General features: G+C 46.5%; 1 protein-coding gene across 1 annotated transcript in view; it reads right to left on the minus strand.

Annotated features, from left to right (window-relative positions):
- Ubac2 (UBA domain containing 2) overlaps positions 1-24929 on the minus strand; it is a 168831-nt gene that overhangs the window by 37719 nt on the left and 106183 nt on the right. Inside the window, exons 5-6 of the mRNA XM_050150387.1 lie at positions 19439-19562; positions 15413-15460 (exon numbers count right to left, since the gene is read on the minus strand). Of these exons, the coding sequence (XP_050006344.1) occupies positions 15413-15460; positions 19439-19562 (172 nt within the window). The remainder of the gene's footprint in view (positions 1-15412; positions 15461-19438; positions 19563-24929) is intronic.

Genomic DNA, 24929 nt, shown 5'->3' on the forward strand with positions numbered 1-24929 from the left:
TGTAGGGAATCAATTGTAAATGATACATAAGCAATTTCCTGAATCTATAGTTTATCATTACATGCACAAATTTTGCTATCTGATTCAAATACAGATACTTTAGAAAGAATCTTTGAAGAAGTAAAGGAAATTTTGCCTTGTTGGGGATTACAAATTGCTTCTGAAAAAAAAAATACAAAGAGTAGATTCTATTGCTTATTTAGGCTATAAAACAGGTTTACAAAAAATTAGGCCCCAAAGGTGCAAATTAGGAGATTGATTGCAGACTTTAAATGACTTCCAAAGATTGCTGGAAGATGTTTTTCATCTACAGCCCACTACTGGGACAAAATCTGATGGACTGATTGATTTAAATAACACCGTAGACGGTGACAAGGACTTAAACAATCCCAGGAAAGTACCAGCTGATGCCAAAAGAGAATTGACTCTGACTGGAGAGAAATTACAGGAGGCACATACAGATCGTGTGGATCCGAATCTTAACTGCATTCTGGTCACATTACCCATCAAACATTCCTCTATAGGAATTTTAATGCAGAGGGAAGATATTATCTTAGAATAGATCTTTTTATAACATAAACCAAGTAAAAAATTTAAAACTTACATAGAAAAGGTCTGTGAATTAATTATAAAAGGAAAATTGAGACTTCGCCAATTAGCAGGAATAGACTCAGCAGAAATTGACAAATTACGTGCAGAAAGTGAACCCTGGAAAAAAGCCTGTAGTAATTTGGGGCAGGGGGGAGATTAACAACTATGCCAAAAAAGCAAGAGAATTGAACTTACAAAGAGAACTAGCTGGACCCTTCTTCACATTGTACCGGACACACCAATAACTGGAGCCCGTACATTCTATACTGATGCAAATGAACCAGAAAAGGCAGGCTACAAATCAAAAAATTTAAGTCAAATGTATCAAAGCCCTTATGATTCTGTCCAAAGTCAGAATTACATGCTACTCTCATGGTACTAATGGATTTTAAAGAACCTCTCAACATAGTTACCGATTCATGAGACACAAAAGGAAGTGTGTGCCACACACTGTTAGGACAAGGCCAGTCAGCCCTTCAGAACATCCCGCGTCACAGAGAAGTCTATTGATATGCGAGGCCTGCAGGCCAAAGACAGGTGCCCAGTGTTGTAGAGGAACTTTGGGTGACTGTCCAGGCAGCCAGCTTTTCTGTCATTTCTCACATTTTTTGGAAGTCGCTTGCTTGCACTTCCTGCCTACACAATAAATATTATTTCCTTTTTGGGTTTCTGAGGGAATAAAGACTACACAGTTATAGCTATAGTTTTTCTTGTTTACCAGACTCACTAAAGAGGTATAAAGTGTAAAAAGTTGAGACACATTAGAAGATAATTTGATAATGTAAATTAGAATAGAAAGTAAATTATGTACAACCTTTTGGACTCAACAAGATAGGATAGATAATGGAGTATTTTCCTGAATTTGTCAAATGCAAATGGACTAGACATTGTTGATGTACTTACTGCCTGTATATGCGATATACTTGTGCTTAGTAATAGCCTTTTTAATTATAGACAAAAAGGGTAAATACAGTGGTATAGCATTTGTGTTTTAACAAAGCTTGCCTGAAGATCAGAATATACAGTTGTCATACCAGTCAGTCATACCCGCTGGGCAGTGGTGGCACACGCCTTAAATCCCAGCAGCCACACTAGTTAGCCATAGAGGCCAGGTGGCGGTAGTGGTGCATACCTTTAATTCCAGCACTGGAGAGGAATATAAAATGGGTGGAGACAGCTTTCTCTCTCAGACTCAGTCTGAGGATTCGTGGAGGCAGGATCGCCCATTTTGGTCTGTGGTAGAAGAAAGAGCCAGTGGTTGGCTGCTTTGCTTTTCTGATTTTCAGCTTGAACCTCAATATCTGTCTCTGGGTCTTTATTATTCATGCTACATCATTCTATAAGTTCTGGGATTCTAGAGAACCCAACAAATACAAAATTCCATGACTTCATCAAGGGTATGTCACGCCCCAGCACTGAAAACACTGTAGAGAAAACTCTACTCTCACGGCAGTGAAGTCCTTAGTGCACAGGAAAGGCAACAGACACACGAGGACATGCGACCACCTGACATGCTCTATAAGGAAATGGAGTACTTGGACCAAGGACCCATGGAAGGTGGGACACATAAGCAAAGGCCTTCGGGATGACAGGGTGCCCCTGGAGACTGAAGACAACATCCCAAACAGATGCTGTGCAGGATGGGTGCACAGGAAGTGGTTAAAACTCCAGTCTGGGACCCAAGGGAATAGTTAAGCGGAGAAGCCTAGAATTTAAGCTGAGGAATGCAGAAGAGAAAAAGCCGGCAGTACTCTAGAGTTCCGCAGAGACGGTAGGAGATGTGTGAGCGGAGCCCAGCAGTAGCTGCAGGGTGAGGAAAGCAAGCCAGGGAAATCTGGTGAATGCAGCTGCAGATAGGCAGCGGGGGAGAGGTCACTGGATATGGCCCAGAGGCAGGAGCGAAGGGGAAAATGGAGCAGGCTCTACAGGGCACACGGTGGGACTTGTGGCCTCAAGCACTCCCGTGGCATTATTATCAAAACCGTACAACACAACAAAGAAAATGAAAACAGAGACAGTTCCATGTGGAGTGAAACTAGAAAGCACCCATGAGCCTGCGCCTCAAGAGCCCTCGGAAAGTGAAGGCAGAACATGCAAATCCTGCAGAAGCAGAGCCAGGGGCTGTGGGGGCAGCAGTGAGCTGGGTGATGACCTTGGTCTGTTCCATCTCCTTCACACTTGTGAGGGAAGAGTCTGAGGTGGTAGAGGGAACACACAAGGAGCCGGCACACAGCACAAACCACACGTTGAGCCAGAGGAAGAAGGGGGAATGTGGCGGCATGGGATTACAACTAAAGGGACAACAGCGGATCAAACAAAGAAACAACACGAACCTAAGATATAATGCAAGTCAGGCCAGGAGCGTGGCAGGTAAAGGAGCCTGCTCCGTGGAAGGGGCCAGCGCACTCCTCAGACCCCAGGTGAGCACCACCCATCCCTCACCCCACCGAGCATAGCAAATCAATAAACTTGAAAGTGCAAACATTCCCAAGGGGAAAGAAAATGAAATCTACTTCTGGATGGACTGTAGTGGACAAAATAACTCTTAAAGGCAATCCAAGACGAGGCACAGACCACCCAAAGGAGAAGCACATGCTAATAACAAACCTTAGCGATAAACTCAGCGAAAATAGGAGCCCTTGATAGGGAAAACCAAGGACAGTATAAGGAGTGGAGTGTGTGTGTTTGTGTGTGTACATGCGTGTATGTGTGTATGCATGTATGTATATGACTGTATATGCATATATCTGTATATATAAAGACACACACACATATACATATAAACCCTAGTAATAGAGATACTACCATCCATGAACTGGAAGTTCAAAATGGTTAAGATACCAATTTTCATCAAATATATAAATTCAATGTTTCAAAATAAAATATTATTTATTTTTTAAAATTTATCCAGTTTATTTTACATGTATGAGTATTTTATCTGCATGTATGTATGTATGTGCGCGTGTGTATGCCTGGTGCCTACAGCGATCAGAAGAGGGAAACGGAGTTCCTGGGACTGGAGTCACAGATGGTTGTGAGCCACCCCATGTGGGTGCTGGGAATTAAGGAACCAAAGCCAGGTCCTCAGCAGGACCAACACGCACTCATAACCGCTGACCCATCTCTCCAGCCCTCAAAAAAAATCTCAACAAGGTGTTTGTTGGAACAGAAATGCCAGTCCTCAGAGTCTTCCCAACTATTGAAGGTTTACATTCTTTAAAGCAGCATGGTGGGAAACTGAAGCTGAGCAAAAGTGACTGCACGCTCTATGACTTCATCCTCGTCTGATCCACCCAGAGGTGGACTTCTGTAAAGGCCCAGATGGTGAGCGCGTGTGCCAGGAGCACACATGGGAAGGAAGAGTGCACGTGTGTCTAGCACTTCACTGTGACCCTGGGCGTCAAACTGCAATATTTCAGATGTTCACAGTGGGTTAGAATACATAAAGCTTAGCAGTTCAATTCCCTATGAATAGCTGATAATCACATCACCCCGTCTATGAAAAGATAGGATAGGAATGATGACATTAAGGTTTTACCTAAGTCTCCATAGTGCTACTTAGATTATATTAAGACTCCTTTTAGTTTTCTTGAGTAAGGGTCTCATTAGGCCGAACTGGCTTTGAACTCAAAGTTCGGATCCACCTCCTGAGAGCCAGCAGCACAAATGTGTGCCACCACGCCCAGAGTGCATCAGGCGTCATGCATACTGGGTGACATCCTCAGTCTCAGACAGTCTTGTCTTCAAAGTCATGTTTTGCTGAAGAAAAAAAAGGGCTTTAAAATCAGAGTATGAGTGGGGAAAAGAGTTAAGTTGTAGAATGCCTGTTTAGCATGCATGAAGCCCTGGATACAGTCTCCAACAAAGACAGGGAAAGGGAAGGAGGGAGGGAGGGAGGGAGGGAGGGAGGGAGGGAGGGAGGGAGGGAGGGAGGGAGGGAGGGAGGGAGGGGGACAGAATGAAGGTGGCTAAGGGTAAGAATGCTGCTCTTCCAGAGGATCTGAGTTCAAGTCCTAGCACTCACACCAGGCTGCTCACAGTCACCTGGAACTCCTGCTCCAAGGGCAACTGTACTCACACATGTGCATTCCCATAATGCACACACACAATAAATCTTAGAAGTGAGGCCAGATGCTAGAATCTGCACAGCAACAGGCCAGGAGGAACTAAGCCAGGACCAGTTCTGAGGCAGGATGTCCAAAGAGCAGTGTGAGGGCCAGCAACAAAGATAACAGCCCAGACAGTAGATGACAAGATAAAGCAAAAGGGAACAGACACACACTATACATGAGGGGCCAGCTAGGCCTAGAACAGAGCATCCAGCCAGGAGGTCGGGAACCCTGTTTAGGAAATGGGACATTGGCACCAAACCACCAGAGATGACGCTGGGCCCACATCTGTGGGATATCTAGGCCAAGGTCCCAGGGTGTGGCTCTAGGTTATAGGCAGGAGTCCCCACATGACAACTACAGCAGGTATTTCCTCATAAGCCTGAGAATGTAAAACAGGAAATTGTTTTCTTCTTAGGACGCTGAAAATATGAACATCAACTGCACATTGACTCAGATTTCACACCGCTAACCCTTCAGGAAGGGAGCCCCAGAGCAGGCTCAGAGTCAACAAAGACATCAGTTTGCTGGCGGGGGACAGGTCAGCACTCTTGGTTAGAGCTGGCCTCACCTATCCTCTGGTCTTGTTTACAGCACGCTGAAACCACAGCAAGCAGAGGCAAGAAACCATGACCTGCAGTGACACCAGGTGCCGAGCCCTTTCCCCAGCCCAGAGACCCAAAGAGGTCCAGCAGGGTCCCTGGGGACCAGTCCCTACACCCCATGCATCTCCATGACCCAAACAAGCCTGAGGGCAAACGCCTCCCTGCATCTGAATGGCAGCACACACACACACACGAGCTCCCGCGAGCTCCCGCGAGCAGACCACTGAGGACTCGTTTCTTCACCCAGACACACACTGGCTGTTCTGATGGCCAGGCTGCTCCAGAGCACAGTGGGCAGGAAGACCGAGAACATCTCCCCGATGGAGTCCCCTACTCTGCCACGATGAAATGCTAACAGAACAATGAGGTCAACGGCAGTTGTTGCTGGTCACCCCAAGAATGAGCCTGCACATCAGAGATCCTCAAAGGTGTCTGTTTCTTGTGAGCACGCTAGAAAGGATCACTGTCTCCATGGCACGCAGAGAGTCTGGCTGCGTGGTGGTGTCAGTGTCGGAGGCTGACTTCTCCTCACCTCTTCTGTGTGAGGGAAGAGTGATGACCTCAGCTTGTGAGTAGCCAGCAAAACCACTGCGCTGTCCTGACTGGGGATTCTGAACTGAGAACAAAATCAGACAGATCTCATATTACTGATTTCTAATAAAGTGTCTTAGAAACCTGCTGGAACTTCCTTTTTTTTTTTTTTTAAAGAAAACTATGTATCAGGAGTCAGGAGGATGAGGTAAATTGTACAATGTGGACAACTTCCAACAAGACCACCTTGTGCTGGGTGCTGGGACCTGGCCTCGGGCCCTCACGCTGTGTGGTAAGCACTGAACTCATACAGCCATGTCCTCTGCCCCACCTTGTGCTACTTGTACTCAACATTACAGGAGAAGGCTTAGGCAGGAGAATGAATTTAGCAAAATACAGGGCATAGATGGTAACAGATAGGTATTTCCTGACTGTGAGATGGATGAATGTGGAAAACGTAACAAAAGCGATGAACAACGTGAGTAAACCCAACAGGGACGCTGTCCCAAACAGCCTGCTTGCTCTACACCAGTATTAGGCAAGTGGAGTAAACCGCGAAAGCCAGTCTCAACGGCAGCTGTGCGAGGGTTACACGTGGGACAGCAAAAATTAATAAATGTGGATACATGCCGTGTTCTGGATTGGAAAACGTCCTCCTGTTTATGTGCTGGTGTGAGATGCGGGCTCCGGAGAAACAGACTACGTAAAACTGCATGGCTCAGAGTAGCAGGTGTTTATCAGCCACACAGGCTGTTCTTTTTATGTGTGAGGAAGGGATCTGGAAGCAGCTTAGCCTGCTAACAGTTATGACTCAAAGTCTCTCAAGAAGCTGCATTCAGTCGAGATGTTAGTCACCCTCTACTCATCTGAAGACCTGACAGGACCGAAGATGAACTTCCAAGATGGGTCAAGAGCACACCTGGCAAGTTAGTGTCGAATGCTGAGAGAAAGGCTCAGCCCCTGCCATGGGCATTTCCGTGTCTAAGGGAGTTTCTGTGTCTCCAGGTCACAGCAGCTGGCTTCCCCAAGAGAAAGCAGAGCAGAGCAGTTGTGTCCTGACCTGTCCTTCTGCCACACCTGATCATTTTAAGTCAGTTACCACATACTACCCATGGGGTCCAGGGATCAGAGGCCAATCTGGGCATCACAGTAGGTAAAACTTAATCTTACACACACACACACACACACACACACACACACACACACACGATAAATAAACAAGAGAAACACCAGCCAAACACAACATAAAACACCTCAATAGAAAAATATCATATTGGATTGACAAGATGGCTTAAAGGTAGGGGGTACTTGTCCCTAGATAGGACAGCCTGGATTCAATCCATGGCACCCACACCTGTCTGTAACTGCAGGTTACAGGAGATCTGACACCCTCACACAGACATACAGTCGGGGAAAGCACCAGTGAACATAAAATAAAAATAAATTGTTAAAAGAATAAGAAAAAATACAAAAGACTTCAGTCTTAGTCACTGTTCTATTGCTGTGAAGAGATACCATGACCAAGACAACTCTTAAAAAAGAAAGCACTTGACTGGGGGCTTGCTTACACTTTGAAAGGATTAGTTCGTGATGATCATGACAATAAGCAGACAGGCATGGCACTGAAGGAGTAGTTGAGACCTTTACATCCTGAGCCACAAGCAACAGGCAGAGAGACAGAGACATCGGGCTTGGTGTGGGCTTCTGGAACCTCAAGTCTACCCTCAGTGACACACCTCCTCCAACAAGGCCAAATCTGTTCCAATAAGACCATACCTCCTACTCATTCCCAGACAGTTCCAGTAGCTGGGGGCCAAGCATTCAAACATCTGAGCCATGAGGGTCATTCTTATTCAAACCACAATTTCATATTCTACAAAATAAACAGACTTCGAAAAGAGCAAAACAATCAACAGAAGGCCCATGTTGCTGCAGGGGTAGATGGCTGGAGGTTATAAGACAGAAGAGAAGTATCAACACAGTTAGCTCCAAAGAGGAAAAAACATTGTGCTCTCCTAGTTAAACACATACACATGCGCGCGCGCACACACACACACACAAACACACACACACACACACACACCCCAACCTAACAGCTCTAAGATAATCAAAACTGATTAATAATGTCCAGTCTCTTGCTAGGTAGACAATGTGAAGATATTATGTCATGCGAATGACAAGCTAATCTACCAGAAATCTCCACAGTGCACATTGCTGCGCCTTGTCTTGATCTCCACCTCTCCCTTCTGTAACTAGCACCCCGAACCTAGCTGACGGTACCTTACACTGCCTTCTGTCTCCAGGCCATGTGCTGCAGACTCTCACCCACAAGAAGGTGTGAAATACAGGTGAGAATGAGGCCTGGGCTGTCGACAGAGGAGGCTGTAGAAGGCTGTTCCCAGCTGTGTCCTTCAGTCTCGCTTGCGGAACTAGAGAGGCAGCTCACCTTACAGGGGACCTGGCTTCAAAGGCTATGACTCCAGTTCCCAGGGATCCCACACTCTCCTGGCCTCTACAGGGACTGCACACATATGGCACATAGACTTACATGAGGCACGCTCATTCACATACAATGTTTTTTCTATAGAAACAGAACTATCATTTAATACAATAATCCCACTTCTAAGGACATAATGAAAAAATTAACATCAGGATGTGGTGAGGTGGTTCGGTGGGATATGAAGGGCACTTGTCGCTAAGCCTGACATCCTCAGCTGGATACCCAGGACCTACATGGGAAGAACCAGTTCCAGCAAGTTGTCCTCTGACCTCCACCTATGTGCCATGACATGTCATCCACACATATGTGCACGCGCACACACACACAAATGAATAAACAAATAAATAAATTAAATTTTTAAATAAACTTAAAAAAAATAATTGAAATTAGAACCCTCATTTTCCCTGTTGTGCTATCCACCATAATCGATGATCCATGTCCACTGATCCATGAACGGATAAGCCATTTGTCTGTGAAAGGGAACTGAAATGAATCAGAAAGCTCTCACACTAACTGGAAACAAGTGACTAATCACAAGACAATCAATCCCGATGTCCACAGGGAGCAGAGGGGAACAGTGGCTGTGAGGGATCCAGGCCAAGCAGAGGAAATTATTAAAGCTCCAGTGAAGCAAAGGAATAAGCTTGAGAACTACCACGTGACACTGTGATTGTATCAGCAACACATCTTAAATGTAAAGATCAGCAAGGCCAGATCTCACTAAATACTCACATCGCAGCCATATACAGACGTGTATACACGTGTGTGTGCAGACAGACACACACGCACAAGGCAGGAGGGATAAGAACAAAATGCTAGAGGAGGCGGTGATGTATGGGGGGACTGTATCTGGACCCTGGGCTCTGATCTGGGCAAGGAGACTGTGGAGATAAACTGAAGAGCTGCCCTGTGCAAGACACGGCCAGCTAGGGCCAGCTAAAGCCACCAGCACGAACATCTGCCAGACACGGAGGTATGTGCCCGCAATCTACCATCTATGAGGTACAGATGGAGAGAATAGGTCTGAATGCAGCATGGGTCACAACACGTTTCAGGCTACTCTGGGTAACAAACACAGTGAGAGCCTGTCTGAGAAAACAAACAAAAGCCCCTAAGACGATGCCAGTAACAGCGGCATCACCACCACTGCCACACGTCTATAGTCCCTGGACTCTATGTGACCTCTGTCTGGAATTCATTGATCGTTGGCCCTGGACTGAGATGCAACCTCCAAACAGATCAACCACCAAACAGACTGCTTTAGTTAGGGTTTTTATTGCTGCGAAGAGACACCATGACCATGGTAACCCTTTTAAAGAAAACATTTAATTGGGGTGGTTTGCCTATAGTTTCAGAGGTTCAGTCCCTTATCATCATTGGTGGGGAGCATGATCATGTACAGGCAGACGTGGTGCTGTAGCTGTAGCTGAGAGTCCTACACCTTGCAGGCAACAGGAAGTCAACTGAGACACTGGGCAGTATCCTGAGCATAGGAAACCATAAAGCCCACCCCCACAGTGACACACTTCCTCCAACAAGACAACACCCACTCCAACAAAGCCGTACCTCCTAATAGTGCCACTCCCTATGAGACTATGAGAACCAATTACATTCCCTCCAAACAGATGAGCCTCCAAACAGGTGAGCCTCCAAACAGGTGAGCCTCCAAACAGGTGAGCCTCCAAACAGGTGAGCCTCCAAACAGATGAACCACCAAACAGATGAACCTCAAACAGGTGAACCTCCAAACAGATGAACCTCCAAACAGGTGAACCTCCAAACAGATGAACCTCCAAACAGGTGAACCTCAAATAGGTGAACCTCCAAACAGGTGAACCTCCAAACAGATGAACCTCCAAACAGGGGAACCACCAAATGGAACAGGTGGTTTCTTTTAGTGGGTCCAGGGGCCTGGGGTCACGACAGAGCAGGGGGGAGTGAAGAGGGAGGCAGGAAGGAACAATCAGCATAATTCTGTGTGTGACACACACTGGGATCATAACTGCTCTTTTGTTTCTCAAAGGGTGAAGGCTCCCTCTAAGTGTGTGTGTTTCCTTGGAGTCTTGGGTGGTCCTGCTCCTTGTGGGCCTTCAGGCCAAGCAAACTCAAAGTTTTAGCCAGCCTTGATTTCTCTTGTAGCCTCTGACTTTGTTTCCAATGAACTGCTAAATTTGGGACTCTAGCTTGTGAATTCCCAGAGTTTAACTGAAGGCTTCGATCAATACATGAGTTATTCACCCTGCTACCCTAATTCTGTTTGGTCAGTCTGCATGAGAAGTCTGGGGAAAAAAGAACAGACAGAAAAAAAGGAAGCACAAAGAGAAGAAAAAGACACACCCAAGCCGAAGGCCCACACAACGTTAGTTCTCACCACCCGGGAGAAAGGGTCAGAGCCCCCAAATTTACCCACGTTTCCACCAGTCTTAAGACACTGGTTTGTTTACTTATTTGTTTCGGTCTTTAGAAGTAAGCAATGTGAAGAAGAGGCAGGCAAATCAGAGCCCGCACAGGAGACACCTGACTGCTTTGAGGTAGCTCATCTTCCCTTTCCGTCGCGTTTATGAACACCCAGCAGGAGCTACAATCTTGTACCATCTGAATGTTTGTTTGAAGAGCTTTGAAGAGCCTAACTGCCCACAGAAAACAACCCCAGCCCAAACCACACTCAGGGCTCGATACAATCTGGCTTCCATGTACATTTCTACCCTACAGTGGGTAAGATCAATCACAAGATAACCGAAGTCTGCTGTGTTGTGCAGGGCAAGTACAAAGGGTATTGTGCGGGAGCCAGTGCTCCTGGGGACTGGGAGACAGAGGGGCAGTTAATCTGCTCTTAAACAGCTTGAAAAAAAGCAAGTGATAAGATGTGGACTGTGAGAACATAAACTTGGCAGAAGCAGGTTCTTTCTGTTTTAATCATGGTTGAGGCGGACCACACTTTTGAGAGTCAAGGTACATCCTCGTGGCTATGACTCATTACTACGATTCAGGAAACTGCAGGAAATGGAGAAGTACCAGGACAGAGATGGCTGCAGAGCTCGTGGCAGAACCACAGGAGCTTAATGTCCCACCGGCCTGGTGCCAGAGGGACAGCGAACAGCCCCCCAACCCCCCTGAGCCCCCTACTCTGCTCCCCCTACCTGCTAGCCATGAACCCCACTTGGCCTTAATCCATCCTTTGTGTTACAGATTCCTTTTGTTGCCCTATGTGAATCTTCTCTGAGAATTTCCCATGAATCCAAAGGAAACCGGGAAAGCGGTGGCTCATCATGAATCAGGTATCTGTACTTGGCACTGAATTTTGGAAGCTTCATTCATGTGTAATCATTAAGAAGAAACAACACAAGAAGAGATAAAAACTGTTCAAACTAACAGAAGTCAGCGTATAATAAACTTAAACTCAAGCTGAAGCGAGCTTTCCAGGAAAACATGAATAGCTTTTAGTTTCGAAGACAGCAAATAACAAATAAGTTATGTATTATACCAGTGGTTCTCAGCCTTCCTAATGCTGCAACCCTTTAATAAAATTTCCCATGTTGTGGTGACCCCCAAACATAAAATTATGTTGTCAGCACTTCACAACTGTAATTTTGCTACTGTTATGAACTGTAATGTAAATACTTGATATGCAGGATATCTGATATACAACCCCTAACAGGTTGAGAACCTCTGTTTTACACCATGTCCCTGGCGCTAGGGACTAAACACAGAATCTTATGCATATTAGGCAAGCATCCTACCATTGAGGTACATCCCCAGTCCTGCCCACTTGCCCCCCAAATAAAACAAACCACATATTAACTGCCAGAGTTAAGTAAAATTATTTCATAAACACAGTCTTTTTATACATGATGGCTTCTGATGCTGAAAGTTTAAAAATATATATATATGCTCATACAGGTAATAACGTTCATGACATTTATTTGTGCATGCATGCGTGTGTGTGCACATGTGTGTGTTGCTCAATGATCAACTTCTAAGAGTGTGCTCTCTCTTTCCACAGTGTGGGTCGCTGAATCGTTAGGCTGGGCAGCAAGTGCCCACCAGGCCATTTGGTGGTCCCACAGAGAGGTTTTGTAATACTGTTTGCAATAAGAAATGCCGTCTGTACAATTCTTTCTTGTGGCATGATTTTTAATGTTTAGGTATTTTAGTTAGCATTCAAAGCAAAAGGAAGAAAGAAAAAGGAAGTTAAGTCATCTAAAGGGAAAAGGAGAAGTCACATTGAGCAAGAGGCTTCTGGATGGACTGTGGCTTTGTGACTCTCAACTCACTGGTCAGCAAGGGAGCCATTCACAAAGAAGGCTATTGTTCTGGTTTTGCTTGTTAGAGACTGGAGCTTCCTCTGCAGCCTAGGCTGGCTTTGAACTCACAATCTTCCTGCTTCTGCTTCTTGAATGCTGTGATTACAGGGGTGCAGCACCATGCTCTGCTTATAAACCAAACCCCCTCATCCTCACAGCCTATGATATATGACCTACGGCCTCATGATGAGAGTGCCAGACAGAAGCAGCACTCGGAAACAAGGGCCAGCACGCATGGCACAGTAGGAAAGAACACTCGCTCGATTAGTGCTGCTACCAATCATTTTATTTTAACCAACACATCAGTGCTGGGGGCACCTTACACGCTCAGCTCATGAGCAGTCATCAGAAGCAAACAAGGCCTTATCTATATGCTGGAAAAATAAGAGATTAATATAAAGATTTAGCAGATTTTTTATTATTTGGGATAATTACTGTAAAAAAATTCAATTGATTCACGACTGGTTAATGATAACAGATTCCTTGAAATGCCAAGTCATCCTGGAATTCTATGTAAGACACACCGGGGACCTATTTACTCCTCTGGGGGAAAAAAAAAGGTTTTTCTTTGGAAATTATTAGGACCCTTGAGTCCTTTCAAAGGTTAACTTGCTTACTGGCTGTTTGGATGCAGACTGGAAGAGACACGGCTTTCACCTCAACACTTTAAGAGTCTAAAATGACTAACACTCTAGAAAGACTCTAGAAAGACTAACAGTTGAGCAATGCACCCCCAGTTCTAGAACCTGACTGTCACAGAATGAAACTTTCTGAGGTGACAGTAAGCACTGAATTTACGACCAGAAGTCTAAAAACAGAATAGCGAAAGAAAGAAAATAGGACACTTAAAACAAACGTATCACAGTGTGTTATTAAGACAGACGCGTTACGGCTGGTAATGAGCCTGCAGAAACCCGCACGGTGACAAAGGTGGTTCCCATGTTCCTGCATGCTTTAAAACATCCGAAAATGAGGCTGGAGATCACCACTGCCGGCAAAACTCCGATGCCACTGCTCCTACCTGCAGCTCTCACGGCAAAACTGACCCCAGAATGACCCTAAACCACCACAGGTCTCAAGAACACCAGGTGGCTCTCAACTGTGATCCCAGCAGGACAGGACAGCTGTGAGCTCAAGGTGGTGGGGGCAGAATAAACCCAGGCTCAAGGGGGAAGTGAGGAGGAAAGAGAGGGGGGAGGAGAGGAGGGGAGGGGAGGAGAGGAGAGGGGATAGGAGGAGATGGAGAGAGGAGAAAAGACAGAGGGGGACAGAGGAGGGGAGGGAAGGGAGGGGATGGGAGAGGAGAGAACAGAGAGAGGGGAGAAGAGAGAAGGGAGAGAAGAGAAGAGAAAGGACAGGGAGAGAGGAGAGAGGGGCTGGGGGAAGGGGAAGGGAAATGAGAACCAGTTGTCCCCTGGAAGCCTCGCTATGGGGTCCTGGGTAAATGATCCTCAGAACCTTGGCTGGGAGCACAAGATGAGGGAAGTGAATGACCGCATACTGTCAGAAGTGACCTACCAGAGTTTAGAGAGTCTGGAGAAAGTGTCACAAGCCCTCAGGGTGGCCCGAAAAGTCCTCCTCACTCCTTCAGAAAACAAGGATCAGTGTGGCTGACTGACAGGGTCTGCAGTGGGGCATAAGTATTTGTCCCCCCTTGATACGACACATATTTCTATAAACCCATTCTGTAATTTTCTTAACTTTTTAAAGAAAGAGATGAAAACTATTTTCTCTCTCTTTTTTCCTTTTTTTTTTTTTTTTTTTTTTTTTTTTTTCCGAGACAGGGTTTCTCTGCGGCTTTGGAGCCTGTCCTGGAACTAGCTCTTGTAGACCAGGCTGGTCTCGAACTCACAGAGATCCGCCTGCCTCTGCCTCCCGAGTGCTGGGATTAAAGGCGTGCACCACCATTGTACATTTTCTATGTACACTTCATTGTACATTTTCTATGTACACTATTTTCTATGTACACTTGTTACAAATTTATTTCCACAAGTTTACATTCAGGTCATGAGGCATCAATCTCAGCTGCATGCTCAACATTTCTTTTAAAGTGTTTTCTAAAGTGCAATGAATTCTGTGGACCTAGGAAATCTCCAGGTGAGGACACCAAACCCTCCAGCATGCTCCCTTCTCCCCCCTCTGGCCACAAACACCGTGATCTTGGTCCCGCTCTGACCCACCTGACTTGGCAAGTCACCTCATCTTTTCCCTCCACAACCATGTCTCTTACACAAGTGGAGAAGCTCTCCTGAAGTGGAGTATCTCTCCTGAAATGGAGTAGCTCCCCTGAAGTAGAGAAGCTCTCCTGAAATGGAGTAGCTGTCCTGAAGTGGAGTAGCTGTCCTGAAGTGGAGAAGCTCCCCTGAAGTGGAGAAGCTCTCCTGAAGTGGAGAAGCTCCCCTGAAGTGGAGTAGCTGTCCTGCTCAGGAGGGCCCGGCATCTCCATTCTCTGTCATCTCTTTTTGCTATGAATTAGACCACTGATGCCATTTAAAACAACACTGACAAAAACCCCATGGAAAACCTTCTTTATTCAAGTCACTCTGAAACTCGGGACCAACTGTTCTCCTTTGAATGATGTTGGTCTTCCATGTAACTGCGCTATTTCAGTCAGAAGGAACACCAAGCTACTCCCGACACAGGTAAAAAGAACGCTGGAGACACGTGTCTGTGACCTACAATCTAAGCATGACTTTTTCCCCATATTTTTTTTTTCCTTTTAAAAGATGAGAGATATCAGGGGAAGGAGGTTAAAAAAAAAATCACACTTACAAGTCCACTTATGGCTACAATCCAGACGTAGGGGCCAGAGGCGAAAAGCTACAAAAGAAAAGAGAAGGCAGCTGAAAATGAGATCCCACAGCAGCCCAGCACGCGCAGCTCACGCACTGCGCCGCTGCACATCAACCGTGCACGGTGTAATTAGGGAAGCAATGGGAGGCAAAGGAATAGCAACTCTGTTTATTTAGAAGAAAACAGGCTGCTAAGCCAAAGGCTCCAGGCTTTCTGTAGCTGATAACACGTGTTGAACCTGGCCCCTGACATGCAAAGGAAAATAACTGAATTTCAAGCACATTCTTACTTACAAGTGGGCCATAGCGACTTACAGTAAACAACCATACATACATAATCAGCATTAACGATGTAGAAATACTAGCCATTGTCCATCCTTGGGGCTAGGTAATGATCGTTACGAGCTGTTCATATGACTTTCCTAATTTTAATTTCTCATCACTGCTTTGTGTACATTTAGGTTGGAGAACTTGCCAGCATCTAAGTCCATGCCCAAGAGCACCCTTTTCCGGGACGAAAAGGCTCATTCTACTTCACCCAAGGAAGGCATAGCTAGTTCCCCGTCCTCTGTGCGTGGCGGGACGTTATGGGACTCCTTGATGTGTGAACGAGTGGGTCTCTGGCTCGTGTGACTTCTCTTGGGGCTCTTTCCTTCTGTTGGTTTGCTTTATTCAATTTCCCTGTGAGTTTTTTTGTTTTGTTTTGTTTTATCTTATTATATCTTATTTTGTTTAAAAAAAAGTAAAATAAAGTTGTTAAAATTGAAAAAAAAGAGTATGCCAGTAAAAACAAAGCAAAGGTATGAAGGGCATTAGAACTGTATTTTCTAATTAATTCCAATTAGAATTAGAAAAGAATTTCTTCTTTTGTTTTCCAAATTTTTGTCTGAGAGATGTGCTCAAGGTTCTAAGAAACAAAACAACAACAAACCACAAAGCATCTCCAAGTGTCCCATAAGAATGAAAGGCCCTGTGGCTCGGGCACAGTTTTGGAAGGTTCAGCGGGGAGCTGCAGAGCCTTGGAGAAAGACAGAGAGTCCTGAAGCAGTACAGCTCAGATTCACTGCTGCCACTGCGCGAGACAGACGCTTCAGGGCTCTGCACATACAACACAGGAACACAGGACACAGACATGCGCGGAACACAGACGTACATGGGACACAGAACACAGACATGCACGGAACACAGACGTACATAGAACACAGAACCCAGACATACACGGAACATAGAACACAGACATGCAGGGAACACAGGACACAGACATGCACGGAACATAGAACACAGACATACACGGAACACGGAACACTGACATACACGGAACACAGAACACAAACATACATGGAACATAGAACAGACATACACGGAACACTGACATACACGGAACACAGAACACAAACATGCATGGAACACAGACATGCACGGAGGGAAAGGAGGCCGCAGCCTTTGCTCCAGTGGCTCCACTGTCCACCTGACTTTGCTGACATGACGCTAGGCCAATGTATACCCAGCTCTCGTAACAAGGATGAGGATGATGTAAGCAAGCATTTCCTCTTGCGAGAGGAGGAATCCCAAACCAGCCACCGTTTTCTAGAGCCAGGCCCTGCTCCCCAGGCATTTCATATATGCCAGGGTTTCTTATCAGCCACCGAGGACTTGCTCTGGGTCAGGCAACACCAGGAGCAGTGACTGGGGCGTTCTGCCCCGTGGCTCTGTGCTTGTCACCCTAGTCTCTCTTATACACGTAAAGCAGCTTGCCGTTTTGTCAGGAAAAGAACAATTTCTTTAGTCTCTGACATCCCTTGCCTTAGCACCAGGCTTCTGTTTGCACTCAGAAAGGGCGTGAATGCACTTCTGGGCTGGATTCCCCGGGAAGTGAACACCTAACATTTACATCTCTAAGCCACCGTCGATGGCACTCCGGCTCTTAGGATGGTTAAAGTTATTTGCCTGTCTATCCATCTGTCTAATATTCCTGGTTTCAAGTGTCCGTGGTAGGGAGAGAGAAAGCCAGAGAAATATGCAGGAGAGGAGATGGAGCTGTGGGAGACGGCTCAGTGCAGAAGTGCCTGCCACACCATCATGAAGACCTGAGTTCAGATCCCAGAACACACAGTAAGTCAGCACAGCGATGCATGGGTGCGACCCCAGCGTCTGGAGGGTGGAGGAGCAGAACTGACGGATTCCAGTGAATCTCCATCTCCAAAAACAAAGGTGTCAAGCAATCAGGAAACACATTTAGTCTGCTTTTGTTTAGACACACATGCACACACACCTATAGTAACAAGTATAACACGTAAACACACACATGGAATATGCAAGAAAACCCAGAGTGTAGGGAGGGGAGGAGGATGAAAACTTCAGACATTTGGACTTCACAGTGGAGAAGAGGGAAGTGGTGCTGCAGACAAGGACCTGGTTGTCATCCTGGAGACACCTCCACTTCCATACGACACCACCTCGTGCCTCACAAGTCAATGCTCGTCTGTATTGACTTGGAAACTACCAGAGGCGGTGGCACTGACATCTCTTCCCTCGGGCAGGGTTAAGGGGCTGTAGTCACCAAGCTGAAACCCCCGAGGTCCTAATGACTTTCACCCACCCCGTAACTAATAAAGTAACCAAGTCCTTTCTGTCCTTGGTGCTTTTACCTAGCATCAGAGAAGGGAGAACCAGACGGCCAGGCAAAGCCAGGGCAGACAGAGTGAGGAGGGACCCATGTGTCATGGTGTAGGGCTGAATGGTGAGGGGTGAACACACCAGGGTGAGAACAGCCCAGATGAGTCACAGATGAAGGACAGCAGACTGGAGGAGCTGGAGGAAACGCTGAGGGTGACAAGGGGAGGGGGAGGGGCACGGCGTCTGGTCTGGGATGTGCGGGATAAGGAGCACAGTGAGCGCTAACGGGGTAATCGAAAGGCCAAGCTGCACAGGGTGTCACAGGAAGATGCGAGAAGAAAGGTAAAGAAAATGCCAGAGAATGCAGACAGAAACCTGGAGAGCGCCACGCCTTCTAGCACATGAGGCTGCGGGCAGAGGCTGCACACTGGGTGCCAGGGCGGCCAGCCTTCAAAGTCTGCTTTTCAAGTCAGACGAAGGCTCCGGTGGCTTCACAGCAAGGCCATGGTAAAGCACGACTTTGCCACCATGTATGCACCAAAGTGGGCGATGCCACTTTCGCCTTCTCTCCGTAGGAGAGAGCATGCTGGGCCTTGACCTGGGGCGCTGGACTTGCTGGGCAAGCATTTTACCACTGCGGTTTCTCTAAGGTGTCTTCTCACTTTAAGAAGTGATTTGTATTCTTTTTCATTTCATGTGTGTTTGTGCATGTGTGTGTCTACGGGTGAGGCCAGGAGCCAACGTCGGATCTCCTGGAGCTGGAGTTACAAGCAGTTATGGGCTGCCTGAAGGGGGTGTCGGGAAATGCTGGGAACTGACCCTGGGTCCTTAACGGAGTCATCTCTCCAGTCCCTCCTGCTGAGACAGGCTTTACTTATTCTGTAGCCAGAGTGGGTTCTAGCCTTGAGCCTGCTTCAGTCTCTGAGTCTTAGATACTCAGCTTGATCATGCTTCCTGCAAACTCCGCAGCTCGGACGGCAGAGCACGCTGGGGTCCTTGTCATAGCTTCGTGTGCAGCACAGCACAGGATAGACCGACTCTGACATGGATTTTCCATTTTCCACTATTCTCATTTTGTTCCACTTCAAACTATGATTCTTAAATGTAATTACATACAACTACATTGATTAAATGAAAGTATTTTCCACTGACACAAGTTACAGTGAAAGCTTTTATCAGATCGCTAGAGGCTATGAAAGTACTCTAGCACCGTCTTCACCCTGATGCCCTCGCTCCGTAACACTTCCTCTGAGCATGATAGAGATCATCAAGACTTATGGAAACATTGTTTAAGGAGAAAAAGACAAAAGAGGAGAGAGCAAAATAAAACCAAAACCCCAAGCCACCCAGATCTGGTTAGAGAGATGTGAACATACAACATATACTGTACCTGCAGTCCCAATATATAGATCAGTGTCTTGTTTGTGATGGACAACGGGCCCAGAATCTGTGCCACTTGGACTCTTGGGATGGAGCAGTAAAATGGTACAAAGAGAGCAAACACGGGCGCCAAGCTATGCAAACAAACAAAGAAAAACCACTATGAGAATGGATTTCCAACACTGGCAGGAAGACTTCTGAAGAGACTTAGCTCATTTCAGGGTGAGAGGCGCATATTGGTCTTCAAACACCCTCATGGCCAAACAATGGCCAAGGCTGTGACTCCCGTCCTCACTTCAAACCGCTGGGAAGTAGTTGGGCAACGACCAAGTGTGAGTTCAGTTCCCACGAGTGGCCTGGGATCTGACGAAAGGGACTGTAGTCAGCAATGGAATCTTTCCTGGTCAACTGCGAAGTCACGTAAGACTGGCCGGCCATCCAGCCACGGCACAGACACCTCTTACCACTCCTACTCTCTATTCCTCAAACCTCTTCCCCTTTTGTCTTAAACTCTTTTCCTTGAGGGATTCTCGCTGACTCCTCACACCGCCCTCCCCTCCCGGGTCTCCTCCCGTTTCCGCCCTTCTTGCTCTAGTCTCTCCCTGAACACTCTCAGTGCTCTCTATGGCTCCAGCCAGGGAAGCGAGTTTGGTCCTAACGGTGGCAGCCCCAGGCTCAGAAACTCAACCTGAAACCTTCCCTTCAATATTTGGCTTAGTCACATGTGCCCTGTCCTTGCTCCTCTCTAATCACGTGGTCACATCCCTGGCAGTAGTCTCACTGCCCGTGCAGAAGACAGGTGTCTCATCAGCAGCCGTTTGTTTCCACAGGGTCCCCCTGTCCCAACTGAAATACCAATAGCACTGACTTTCCCATGGCTGGACGCAGGCTCCTCTGGCTGGTACACGTGGACAGGGGTGATCCTTCCCAGAACTTCCTCTTTACTCCCTGCTTAGTAAACTCTCCTCCTGATAGCTAGCAGAATCATGCCGGTTTGTCTGTTTCAGTGAGCTGACGAATCGGCAGGGTCCTGAGCGTGGCAGAGAGGATGCCTAGCACCTGAGCAAGAAGCAGCCCCTCGCCTCCAGCTCTGCAAGTCCGCGGTCCTATCAGGGCATGGATGCATGCACGCATGAGCTGTGTGTGTGTCTATCGGTGTGTCTGTCTGTCTCTCTCTCTGTATATGCATGTCTAAGAAAAGAATGGTTTAGGCACATACCCTTGTAACCGTTTTCATTAAACACATGATTAGCCAATATTTTCCAATTTTGGAAACAGCATCAGTACAAAAATAATTTCATAATCACAAAGAAAATACAAGAACTACTTTTCACCTGTATAAAGAGTCTCACACCACATGCCACCCCAGTAACACAGTACCCCTCTTGGTCTTCTGTGCATTTTCTGGTTCTGATAGCAACTATGTTATAAAAATCTTCCTTCTTGATTATACTATTGAAAACAAAATCAATAGACACAAGCAAGAAATGGTTGGGGAAGAATATACACATAAAGCAGCTTTAACAGATATGGGCACAATGGAATAACACCACACACACACACCATATACACACCACACACACACACCATATACACACCACACACACACCATATACACACACACCACACACATACACCACACACATACACCATAACACACCACACAAACACCACACACATACCACACACACCATATACACACACACCACACACATGCACCACACACACACACACACACACACACCATACACACACACAACCCTCCCACACATATGGGAAACAAATGCAAAAATCCTCAGTAAAATTCCAGCAAAAAGAATACCAGCACATATCAGTACCGTCTACCACAATCAAGCTGGCTTGATCTGACAAATGCAGAGTTGATGCACATATGTAAGTCAATAAATGTAATAAATTATAATGGGCTTAAAGACAAAAATCACATGATCATCTCAACAGATGCAGAGAAAGCCTTTGACAAGACCTAACGTGCATTCGTGACAAAAGCCCCAGAGAGTAGGGCCGGAGGGAGCAAACCTCAACACACTGAAGGCTGAGCGGCAGCCCCACAGCCAACACCATCCTAAACCGAGGAGAACCTGGAGCAGTCCATTACCGTCAAGAACTAGGCAGGGATGTCCACTATCCCTGCTCCTTTTCAATAGGACGCGAGAAGCTGGCTGGAGGGACAGGGCAAGGAAAGAATTCGAGGGACACGAGCAGGAAAGAAGTCGAATGGTCTCTATCTGCAGACAATATTATACATGAGATCCCAAGAATTCCACCAGAAAACTAGACATAATTTCAGCACAGTGGCGGGTACAAAAACAACTTACAAAACGCAGTAGTTTTTCTGTACACCAAAACTACACACTGAAAACGAGACCACAGACACACTCCCATTCACAGGAACATCCAAGACAACAAACAAAATGTCTCAGAACAAACCTAACCAGGAAGGCAAAAGACCTTCACAACAAAAACTTAAAATATCCGAAGAAAGATTAAGAATGGCGCAGAAAATGGAAAGACACCTTGCATTTGTGGGTTGGTGGAATTAATATTGTGAAAATGACCATCCTACCTACATCAACCTACAGATTCAATGCAATCCCAGTCAAAACACCCACAGCATTCTTTGCAGGAATAGAAGTAGAAAAAAAAAAAAAAAAAACTAAAATTCATCTGGAGCCAGAAGACCCGAGACCCAAAGCAATCCTGGACAGAAAGAACGCGGGGGGGGGGGGGGGATTGCTAGTCCAGACTTCATAATACACAACAGAGACATTATAATAAAACAATACGGTGCTGGAGAAAGACAGCACCTTCTACAGCCGGTGCAGAGAACCCAGCTGTCTGTTCACACGTGATCATGAAATCAGACCCAGTTCCAGCACCCCGCACAGAGTCAGGCCCGAGTGGATCAAAGGCCTCAATCTGAACCCTGGACCACGCAAACTGCTGGAAGGCAACATGCAGCTCCCTACTGGACACAGGCCCAGGAAAGGACTCTGCACAGGACTCGACCTGCCAAGGAAGTAAGCCAACAGAAGACAACGAGGGCTTCATAAATCAAAGAGCCTCTACACAGTACACAGCTACCAGTGAGGGAAGCTTCGCCTCCACACGTGAAGGAGAGACCCACAAAACAGGAGAGGGTCTTTCAGCTCCGTGGCTGACAGATGGTTAATATGGTCCAATTGAAAATAAGCTATGGCTCTGAACAGAGTTCTCAGGAGAAGAAACAAAAAGAGGTAAGAAATACCTCAAGTGTTCACTACCGTTAGCCACCAGGGAAAAGCAAATTAAAACACTTTAGTGACTTCATCTCCCCAAACCAGCAAGGTCAAGATCAACAAGACAACTGACGACAAATGCTCGTGAGAACAAGGACCTCACTGCAGTGGGCGTGCAAATCGATACAGTCCCTCTGGAAATCAGAATGGAGAATCACCAAAAAGCTAAAGATGAGTCTACCATACAGCCCGGCTATATCGCTCCTTGGCATACGCCCAAAGGACTCAACATTGTACTCCATACATTAGTCATGATTGCTACGTTCACTGCTACCCTATTCAGAACAGTCAGAAAATGGAAACAACCTAAATGTCCTTCAGTAGATGAATGGATAACCCGGCACATAGACGCAACGGAATACTAACCAGCTGTAAAGAAAAATGGAATCAAGAAAAACTGCAGGCAAATGGATGAACCTAGAGAAGATTATATTAAATGAGGTAACCCAGACCCAGAAAGACAACCCATCTGTGGTTCTTAATTCAGATGCGAGTACGTTAGCTGGAGTGACGACAAAACCCAGACAAGCACAAAGGGACCACGACAGGCTGGGGTGGCAGGGTGGAGAGGGCAGGATACAGGGATGAAGTAGGGTGTGGAGTAACAATGGCGGAGGGGACTCCAGCTGGAGAGTAGGGAGGAAGCTTGAAACAGTGGGGGAAGGGGGACAAATAACATCAAGGATGTTTGATAATCCTCAGGGGATTATAATATTTTATACTTACCTAAAATTATACAGAGAATATATACATCTAAGTGTGTGTGTGTGTGTGCACGAATGCATGTGTGCACTCACACATGTTCACACATCTTGAGGCTAACAATGTTCCCATAGGAACCACAGACTAACAAAATCCCAGTATCAGACATGAAGGGAGTCTGAATGTTTCCCAAAACAAGAGAGATTATCAATGTAGCCCTTGGTTGTCTCTTAGAGGTTGAGGGTGGCCCCTACTGCTGGAGAAACCATACACTCAGAACACACCACTCGGATGACGTGAGCTGGATCTGACTTAAAAGCATCTTTCCTATGTTCTAGCCTCAACAGTTCCAGAAAATACTATGCAAGCTGCCAGGGTCAGGGAGAAGCCAATCCCACAGTCCTACCCAGCTTCAATAGCTATGAACCATGACTATGAACCATCAGGGCAAAACAGGCATAAAGGAGCAAGAAGTGGCAACCGCTGGCTGTCTAATTTAACCTATGGCCAGTTCAACAGGAGGGAGCTCATTCGGGCATTGGGTCCTAGCCAGCTTCAGCAGGCTGGTGAGGTCATGGGCCTTAGAGAAGAATCTATCGCCGCCACTCTGTAACTCCACACTGCACTCTCAGTCCTGCCCCTATACCACAGACAGGTGCAGCCAACACTCCTCACCAAAGAAGCCTTTCTACAGCAAATGGAGACCATCACAGAAAAGCACAGCAGAGGACAACACAGAGATCACACCCTGGGAAGCCCAGGCCCAGTAGACGGAACATCTACACCACAGATCCCGGAGCTATGGCTCAAGGAACGTCACGGACTGGGAGTCAGATTACTGGGAGATCAGCTGTGAAATCTGCCCTGAAAATGGCTCTTACGCCAGATCAGAACGACAGCAGTATCAACAGATATGTTAACGTGGATGGGGATTTCCCTAAGTCCCACCCCTGGACAACGGACTACCGTACTGGTCGGTCAATGCACAGTGGTCAGCCTTGAAACCAATGCAGACACAAACAAGTAAGGACTCGGGAAGTTGTATTTGTATATATTTATGCATGCATGACATACATGTTTAACGTATAATAAAAAAAGCTATCAACTTGAGGGGGGCACAGAAGGGGTTCAAGAGACAAGCGGAGGGCTGGAGGGTGAAGGGAAGGGGAAGTGATGTCATCCTTCCTATTTCAATTAGTTTTTTCAAAAAGTTAAACGAAAATTTTAAATAAAATTTAAAAAGAATGGAGCCCCTGCTAGGAGCAGAGAAACTACAAAGAACATTTAAGTGTGAACACTGGACCAAACCTGGCTACAGAGAACATTTAAGTGTGAACACTGGGTCAAATCTGGGGCTACAGAGTGTGGCGACGGCAGGAACAGGGAGCTGAGGAGGTGGAGGTACAGGGTCAGCTGTGGCTCCTTTACTCCTCCAGGCCCTGGCATCTCACAGGATCCGGCTTAGGAGTACATGCAGCTGGGGGGGGGGGGGGGGGGGAGGCT

Source organism: Alexandromys fortis, unplaced genomic scaffold, assembly GCF_014885135.2.
Source record: "Alexandromys fortis isolate MF-2015 unplaced genomic scaffold, M_Fortis_MF-2015_v1.1 scaffold_66, whole genome shotgun sequence".
NCBI lineage: Eukaryota > Metazoa > Chordata > Mammalia > Rodentia > Cricetidae > Alexandromys > Alexandromys fortis.